Genomic DNA, 9,715 nt, shown 5'->3' with positions numbered 1-9,715 from the left:
TACACGTTAAGCTGAAGGAAAACATCGGAAATCTGGTCGAAACTGAGTAGTTTCACATTTTAGAAATGAATCTGTGGGAGATTCACTCCAAACGTAGAGGTCGACCGATGTGGACTTTTCTAAAGCCGATGCCGATCATGCTCGGCAGATATGGTTGACATTTGACATAACAAACTCTTGGCCACTCCAGTATTTCACAGTAAACTGAACCCTCTTTTCTCCAGACTGAGTCAAATTAAATAATACATTTCATTCTTCAAAAGTGAAACTCATTGCAGAACTTGAAGACATAGATCCAGTGGCGTAGCAAGGCTACCAAGGGGCCCCAAGTAAGAATGTCGGTAGGGGGGGCCCTCTGGTGGCCGCCCTGTGTACTGCGCACTGAGAGAGGACGTCTCGTGGGCAGGAGTTGTCACAATAAACTGGATTCACTTTAGAAATATAATCTGGTGGAGACGTGATTAAAAAGCCTGTCCCTGCTCGTCATAAGTTACATTAGGGAACCAGGAGGGGGGCGAACAGCGCCACGGCACATTAGTGGAGACATGGTGTAACTGCAGCTCCAAAAGGACTGTATATCAAGCGTTTGATGCAAATTAATTTAAAAAATGGGTCAGTTCACGGGGGCCCTTGCCTGTTGGGGCCCCAGGCAGCTGCCTGCCTTGGCAAGCTACGCCTCTGCATAGATCTTATGTATTTTTATTGTTTTTTTGCTCCAAGTGTTAAATTCTACCACAGAACTATGATTGTTCCCCTCACAAGGTTTATAGGAAAACCAAAGCGAAGAAAAGAGGACGTTTGTGACAGACGAGGAGCTTCAGCTTTAAAGTTAACTCAGAACTTATTCATTAGTTAATGTGCAACTTACCAAACACTAAGAAATAAAGTTCTGGTTGCAACAAACATAAAACTTTGTTAAAGAAGCGATCAAACCTTTGTTTATAGTTCACATATTTAAAACGCTTCACTGCATTAAGTCATATTTTCATTTAAAAAAATAAATCATTGTCTTCTACTCAGCACTGCCGAAGAATCTAAGAACAGAGTGAAACAACAAGAGCTGCTTATGTGAATGAAACACATTGAAATCAAATCCTCCTCTTTCTAATGTCACTCATTGCTGGTGGTGGGGCTGGAATGGCTAAAACATATTTAATTATATCTAATAATAACCAATAAACCTCTGAAGCACATGCCTGCAGTGCCAACACCGACTCTCCATTTAAATATATGTACAAGGACACGCTCCTTATTGCGCGGCAGGAGGCGGGATCACCGCTCTGCCGGGTCACATGAGATGATGGAGGTCAGGAATCGAACCCGCGCTAAGACTGTGGACTCGGGTAAATACTTTGGATGCCCCCGGTGAGGTCGCTGATGGCTCCTGATTGGACGAGGCCTCGGAGCAGGTCCGTCTCTCGGTCCACGTTGTGCATCTTCTGCTGCAGCATGGCGTCCATGTGTAAGTGGTCGTAGTAGTGCAGCGGCGCCCCCTGCTGCGAGAGGCTGTACCCGAACCCGGCCAGACTGACCTGGTCACAGAGCAGACTGGCCAACGTGAGCGCCGACACGCCCAGAGTCGGGACGTTCTGAGGGAGAGCCAGAGGAGAGGAGAGGACATGTAAAACGGGGACACAAAAACTGACCGCTCCAGTTCAGCATTACCCAAATCTAAAAGCTTCTCCACTGGAGTTTACAGACTATAGGTCAGGCTGAGCCTCCACAGAGCTCCAGAGCTTGATTGAAAGGTTGTGGAGCCAGTCAATGTACTGAAAATGCTTCCAAATTTCAGGCTAATTAACAAAAACTAGCGTGGTCACATGGGCAAGAGCGACTTTTAGAAAAAGACAAACTCTTTGCAGCCGTTTTTGGGGCGTTTGAAGTCTCATTAGAAGCAGTGGTCCCAAGTGTCTCTTGGAGTCACCCCTGGCCACCAGGGGGCGGCATTACAGCAATGTCAGCTCCCGCCATAAGGACCATACAGAAGAGCTTTCCTCCCCATTGGTAAAAGCACATCCACAGAATGTTTACTTATGGTAATTAGCCACATGCTCTTTCTGCTTCCCGATGAAGCTTTGTGTTTCTTTGGATGTATTAAAAGTTTTCTACAGTGAGTGAAGAGCTGAAGATTCACAGAACCACGATGTAAGAGCTGATTAATGACAGAAATCTTGGGGCTTTTCAGTGTTTTAAGGCGTTCTCTCCAAAGTTACAGCACTTCGAGGTTATTTTCCACATCCACACAGAGCCCAGTGACTATTAGAGTATACAGGGGCCTGGGGCATTACAGGGGAACCACTGACAGAAGAACTGCCAGAAACAGAAATAAAAATATTATTTTACATTTATCTTTCAGACTGCAGGAAAAACAGCTCATGTTTAAAAGACTCTGTTTCCATTTTCTTTAAGTAGCCCCCCCGGGCCCCCTTCCTTCAAATGCTGTCCCAGTATATTTGTACATAGACTGGAGCATTTAAAATATATATTTTTGAAATTTTGTAGCGATTTGAATATTAATTAGACTTTAAATCCAACAAGAAGCTATGACTCGACTTGACTGCATGACCAAGTGACTTACTCCCACCTCTGCCATGGAGTCGTTACTTACTGGACTTTTTTTCACCACATTTTAGTTATTTTGAAGGATATTCATGTTTATTTGTAATGTTTTTGATGCTCTTGTCACTCCTTTGTTGCTTCTTTTATCACTTTTTTGTTGTTTTTCTGTCATGTTTTCGTCATTTTTCCCCACTGTTGCTGTTTCGCCCCTCTTTAGTTGTTGTATTATTTTTGCTTTTCCGGCACGTTTTTGTCGCTCCTTCGCCACATTTTGTAAGTGTAAATGATTAAACGTAAGAGGCTGGAGCACAGAAGGCTCCTCATTTCCATTGGCTCGGTGGTGAAGGACTGACCTGGTCCCAGCCCCACAGCCGGGGTCGGGGCAGGGGGTACTTGAGCAGGTCCTGGGACGCCTCGCGGATCACGTCTGGATTCAGGAGTCTGAACCTCTGAGACTCGATCGGGACCTGATCCGGGACCGTCCGCCAGAAGAACAGCCAGTCCCACAGCGGCTGCAGAGACACAAAAGCAAACCGGTCAGAGGGAAACCAGTGGCCCGCCCCGGGGTCACTCATCCAGATGGTCAACCTCTTACCACCCGCCTAAACCAAAGGCATTCTGTCCTCTTTGGCCATTATATAGGCCTGTGTAACGCCTCATTTGAAAGCTAAGACCCACAAAACGGATCTTTTTCCTCGCGTTGTTGCTGTGTTGTGTCACCTTTTTTATGTTTTTTTTTTTTCATTCTTTTTTTTTTATTTTTGTTGAATTTTTGTTGAATTTTTGTCACATTTAGTTGAATTTTTGTTGAATTTTTGTCTTTTTTTTTTTGTTTGTTTTTGTTGAATTTTTGTTGAATTTTTGTTGAATTTTTGTTGAATTTTTGTCATTTTTTTAAGTTTTTGTTGAATTTTTGTCACATTTTGTCACATTTTGTTGATTTTTTGCATAGACTGTAGAAAATAATGGACGTCTTATGCTCACTCCTCCCCGTTTACCAGAATGACCACGGCCGTGGGGCAATTCATGGCGGATTTACAGGCTCCCCCTCCCCAGCTCTGACGAAGCATGTTCCTAAAAAGGACATACGGGCGGGATTTTCACCGTAGACACGGCCCTTGCGTGACGTGTAGCTCACGCTGCTCCAATGCTAACAGTCCGACCCTCATTAAGTACGAGATTTCAAAAAATCATATTACGAAAACCAGCCTGGTTTCATATATTGTTATTAACCCAGCGTTATCTCAGGAGGAAGATCTAGCCTAGTCTAGCGTTGAAACAATTGAAACCAGGCTTTAAAGTAGTTTTTAACGTGTCTAAAGTCCAATGCTTTTCAATGGGGGCCTAGCGGCGATATGGAGGTACTGCAGCAACGGCGGAGCAATGGCGGCCCCCACGTTTGTGGTCAAAAAGCAGGGCAGCCAGCGGCCATTGATTTTTTGTCACATTTTGTTGAATTTTTGTTGAATTTTTGTCACATTTTTATTGAGTTTTTGTTGAATTTTTGTTGAATTTTTGTTGAAATTTTGTTGAATTTGTCACATTTTGTTGATTTTTTTGTCACATTTTGTTGATTTTTTGTCACATTTTGTTGAATTTTTGTCACATTTTGTTGAATTTTTGTCACATTTTGTTGAATTTTTGTTGATTTTTTGTCACATTTTGTTGCGTTTACATCCTTGTTTTCTTCTCATTTTTTGTGGCTGTTTTGGTGCTTTTTTGATTAGGGTAAAGCCAAACTGGAGAAAATGTGATCCGTTCAGGTGGGAGTTAAGAGGTTAATGCAGAGGGAAAAGGGTGGGTGCCCATGTCGCGTGTGCCAGAGTGAGTCCTCACCACAGAGGCTTTCCTGATCATGGCGGAGATCCAGCTCATGTCCACGGCTTTATAAACCACGGCCACAAACAGGGCGTGGGGGTCGGGGTCGGCCCACTGCAGGGGGGTGCCCTCGGGGTAACTCATCCTGATGCTGGTGCGATTCCCCACGTCAGCCACAAACCCCCCCAGAGGACCGCTGTTCAGCCTGCACACACACCACCACTTTCATTACTTCATTTCCTTTATATGAGCTGTTGTACAAAAATAAATACAGGCAGAATTTGCACCGGATACAATTATTAAGCAAGAATCACAGAAAAGCTCAAAAGGAGAAGAAGCTGAAGAATAAAACCTTTCTCACATTCACTAATTCAACATGTGTTTTTGTTTCAGACATTAGTTAAACGATAAATTAAATACACATCTTTACGACGTCATGCTTGCAAACACCAGAGAACAGAAGCTGTTTACTAAAGGAAAACAGAACATTTCCACCAAATAGAACCAAGCAAAACATATCTCGCAAAAGAGAGAAAAAAACTAAACATAAAGGTCACACTTTGCATTACGGGCCGGTAAGTCCGTGGTACTTATAGTGGTAATTACAGGATAATTAATAGGTTATTATTGTGGTACTAAAAGTCATAATTACTAGTCACTAGGGGTTACGGAGACACAGAGTTACCACAGTATCTCTCATTACTAAGAGATACAGTGGTCTCTTAATAATGAAGGTCATACTTCTATTTACTTTGGTACTTTAAGTGATAGTTTCTACTAGTTTCAGTGATACATCTATGATACTTATTGGTAAGTCAAGGATACTACAGCAGCAATTCATAAGTAGTAAATGTGGTACTTCTACAAACAGACGTAATTTCTAGGATTGTGTGACTATAAAACAACATAAAGCAGCATTAGGGAAAACAAGAAGTACAACCTTCATTACTAAGAGTTACCACTGTATCTAGAAGTACATAACTTGTAATTCTCACTATAGTATCCTTTAAGTACCACAATAAGTACCTAGAAGTACCACTGTAATTACCACCATAAGTACCATTGTAATTACCACTGTAAGTACCAAGGACTTACCGGCCCGGAATGTGAAGTGTTACCGAAATAAAATAAAAACAAATTCAGTATTAATGTACAGTTCATCTTCTTTAGCATAGTTTCTAGGGGTGTAACGGTACGCTAAAATTGTATTCGGTTCGGTTCACGGTTTTGGAGGGCTCGGTTCGGTTAATTTTCGGTACAAATAAATAAGAACTAACAAAATTTTTCTTTTGAAAAGCTGCCAATACACAATAGAATTCTTGCATAAAATAAATAAAAGCGACCCCCTGTGTGAGGACCACTAACCACTAAACCACTGTGAGACTGGGATTTAGGACTACTACTAGTCTATTTCCCTTTTTAAAATAGTAAATGGCAAATGGTCCCATTCTCTCACCTCTGGTCCCTGACCCACAGATTGGGAACCGCTGAAACCTGAAACTGAAACCTGCTCCTGACTGTTGTCTCTGTCTTACCGCTGAGAATTAGTCTGTGAGTCGCCCAATCCGTTTTAGATTGTGCACATTCAGAGAACCAGAGTTACTGTAAGTAACTGCGCTCGTGAGAACCATGTGGATTCAACTCAACAAACAGGGCACGGAGAACGGCTTTACTCTCGTCTACTCGCCAAACTACTGTCCTGATACTCTAGACTCACCAGACACAATAAGATGAGAGTTTAAATGAGAGTGAGGCCCAGAGTCTGCGCAGAGAAAACATGAGAGCTGCGCCCGGGACACAGGTGACATGATGCAACCGCGGAGGAACCGGGAGACAGACGGCCGAGCGGGACACGAGCGGAGAAGCACTCGCGCTTTGGAAGAGACAGGGGGAAGGCGGTCGGTCTCTCCTGCTCATTCACTTCACCAGACTACTCCTTTTTGGTGTGATATGTGGCGAAGTAGGCGGAGAGTGAGTGCGCGCTGGAAGAGCCTGTCTCCGTAACAACGCGTTGGTTAATCAGTGAAACAACACTACGCACCTTGCGTAGTTTGCGTATAGGAAGAACCGGCTCTGAGCGCTGGTGTAACTTTTTGGCTGAAGTGCGGACGTGATGGGATATTGTAGCGAGGCTCAAGACTTTTAATCAAATACTTAAAGCCAGCGCCTTCAACGACTGCAGTTTCTCCGTTTCTCTCAGCTACTCATGCAGCTTCAATAGCGTCCGTGCGGAAACTCGCGTAGGAACTTTGTTCCGCGGCACTTAATATGACTCTAATAATAAATTTACATTATTTAATGAAAATAATACACCGAAACGGTACGCAAGTGGACCGAACCGAACAGGCCGAACCGAAACGGTTCAATACATCCCCGTGAACCGTTACACCCCTAATAGTTTCTAAACACCTTTTCTCTGTACATTTGTTTAAAGTTCATTCATAGATCAACCTGCAGTGAGTGATGAACATGCTTTTCAGGGTCGTACTTGTAGTTTGTTTCTTAAAGTTTATTGGACCTCACAGATTATATTTGCCGTCTCTGTTGCTGAATAGTTTGGAAGCATCGATATCTTACTTTATACATTACATAAGGATTTAAATTTGACCAAATCATGAACTGTTGAAGCTTTCCTTACGATGAACTAAAGTAAACAATGTTCTGAATGCAATATTGTACAGTATAATCAAACATCACATACGGGAATATTACCTGTTTCTTTCTAGTCGTGAAACAAATATAAATATAAGAAATGTGCAGATAAACTCGTCCCTGTGAAGATTAGGCCACAGTTATGTTAGTTATGAGTTAAGAACACATCAAACATTTTAATTTAGTGGCTTCCTCTTTAATCGTTTGTAATAATAATAAAAAAAACAAAGCATTTGCAGTTAAGCGTTTGAAAAGGTGTAATGCCATTGACAGCCACTGGAGGGCAGCAGAGCCAGGCTTCATGCTCTACTGAAAAAAACCTCAATGAAAACCTCTGAACCTCTGATCTTCTCCAGAGTCCGGAGCATCGTGGTCCTTTTATCTACATGAAGGTCCCCTAAAGTAACAGAATTCGAGCACCCGCCTCACCTGATGACCGTGTCAAAGCGGTCGATGAGCGGCCCCAGCTCCAGGCCTCGCAGGATCCCGCCGTTTCCCACCACGACGCAGCGACGGCATCTGTCCGGCCTCAGCTGAGAGCTCGACTCCGGCAACTGCAGCACAACAGGAACATCATAGGACATTTTAACCAACCAATATAATTAACCAATGAAACAATCATTAATGAGAGGCTTCAGAAAATGTATAGATGGTTTTGAGTATAAAATGGTCAACGTGCATCTCGTCTCTTTAACGTTGATTCATTCTAAGAACTTGATATTTAAAAAGTATGTTGAGTAGGTTTATTGCTAGAATATCTTAATTTTGTACATAGTCGATTCAAGCATTTGTACAGACTCTGGTTTACTTTGTGCTTTACTCCTTTTGAAGGTTTTTCCCCGGCTGGCTGAACTAAATTTAAAAAAAAGGGAAACCTGACGCCTGAGTGAATCCAGCCATCTTGACCCTCAATATGACTTTCAGAAACATCATTATGCAAATAAGGGATCAAATACCTGTTCAAGTACTCTAAAAATATGAGAAATATTGTCAGTATTTTTAAATGTCCTTGCAGTACATTCCACTTGGTCATATAGAATGTAAAATAGTGATTCTCAACTGGTGGGTCGGGACACAAAAGTGGGTCGCGAGCCAATAGGGAACTGTTTTTCAATATTTTCCATCTGAAACTACACGGAAACACACTGGAGTCTGTTAAAATTAATATTATTGGGTTGTTTTGATCATAATTTCAGTCTTAAATGCAAATCTACAGCTTGTTCAATAAAAACATGTGGCAAATACAATATTTTATACGATATATGACAAATTACAGTTTTATTTGGGTCACAGCTTGTTATTAAAGAGGGGGTGTTATGCTTTTTTCAATCCCATAGCACCAGTCTATATCACACTACAATGATGACCAAACCTTCTGTTGGTCTGTAAATGCAGTAAATTAGAATAACTGCCTTGTATAAAATGTCTCTCTCAAAATGGCTGTAGTGAATGTCTTGAAATAGGCCTCTGTCTCTTTAAGAACCTCTGAGCCTTTAGACACGCCCCCTCCACACGCTGTCTGTGGCATCAGTGGGGAGGGGGTTCTGCTGAGGAGCAGTGGTTGGTTACTCGGCTGGTGACGAAAGCTCGGAGGCGTCTCCAGGAGGTGGGGGCGTTCCTAGGAGGACTCAGGCAAACCTATCCCTAAAATGGCCGCCATCAGAGTTTTTACAGATTACTCAGAAATACGTGAATGTGCCAAGGCAACACTTCAGGCATGTTTTTAATGAGGGAATGACATAATAACATGATGGAAGGCTTGAAAAAGTCAATTTTGCATAACACCCCCCCTTTAAAGCCTTTTAAACAGTCATAAAATGTCAGGCTAGTAGGTATATTTTACAGTGAAGTGACAGTTTTCCTCCTGAAAGTTGTGAAACCTGGTTTAAACTCAGTCCCTGTGACGAATATTGATGTTGTAAATGCATTAGGAAAGTTTGAGATGAGTTTGGATCCTGTTTGTTTGTACAATCAGGTTTAGCTCCTTAAAGGGAAAGTTCTCGAAGCCCGGCCCTAAATCGGCCTCCGTGACACAAACCTGCCGACCCCTGCTCTACAATGACAGGATACGCTTTTTCAGAGTAGGTAAAAAAAAGCACTTCCTGGTGAGATTTCAAAGAAACCTGGTCAGACTCTAAACTCGTAACACCCTCTTTTCAAACACACTGAGTACAAACGTCTCTAACCAGCTGCAGGAGGTCGTCGAGCTTCGGCCGGAGACCTCTGAATCCAAATGGCGGCGCGAAGCGGAAGAGCTCCTCGGGAAGCTCGCTGTCCCGCCAGAGTAAAGGCCTGGTGTTCTTGCTGGACGCAGGGAGGAGGGTCAGTAAGGCCTGCCGCGTCTGAGCCGAGCGGCATTCACCGTCCAGGACGCTCTGGACGTGTTTATGGACCGACTGTGGAGAAGATACAACAACACCATGAGGGAAACCACAGCATACAGAGAAAAGCAGACGTGGAGGAAACCTGGTGATTGTGTTGGAAACGTGTCTGCAGAACGCTTTATGTCCGGTCTAGTCTTTTCTATTTCCATCCAAGGTTTTATCAAATCCTGCCTGTTTCCCAAGAGTAAAACAGTTGGTTTGAAACAGGGAGGGATCCACAGACAGTCTCCGAAACAACCACATCGTCCCCGCTAAGCCCCGTAATCAGACAAGCCCTTAATGAAGCCGACTTTGCAACATAA

General features: G+C 43.0%; 1 protein-coding gene across 1 annotated transcript in view; it reads right to left on the bottom strand.

Moving 5' to 3' along the window:
- Positions 1-1,214: 1,214 nt before the first annotated feature.
- The window catches only part of st3gal5 (ST3 beta-galactoside alpha-2,3-sialyltransferase 5), a 31,400-nt gene continuing 22,899 nt past the window's right edge, over positions 1,215-9,715 (bottom strand). Inside the window, exons 4-8 of the mRNA XM_079556255.1 lie at positions 9,216-9,425; positions 7,459-7,583; positions 4,396-4,582; positions 2,913-3,071; positions 1,215-1,589 (exon numbers count right to left, since the gene is read on the bottom strand). Of these exons, the coding sequence (XP_079412381.1) occupies positions 1,326-1,589; positions 2,913-3,071; positions 4,396-4,582; positions 7,459-7,583; positions 9,216-9,425 (945 nt within the window). The 3' untranslated portion in view covers positions 1,215-1,325. The remainder of the gene's footprint in view (positions 1,590-2,912; positions 3,072-4,395; positions 4,583-7,458; positions 7,584-9,215; positions 9,426-9,715) is intronic.

The sequence above is a fragment of the Gobius niger genome, assembly GCF_951799975.1.
Source record: "Gobius niger genome assembly, chromosome: 5".
Classification (NCBI taxonomy): Eukaryota; Metazoa; Chordata; class Actinopteri; order Gobiiformes; family Gobiidae; genus Gobius; species Gobius niger.
The sequence above is the reverse complement of the archived record's forward strand: the minus strand, read 5'-3'. Positions and strand labels throughout refer to the sequence as shown.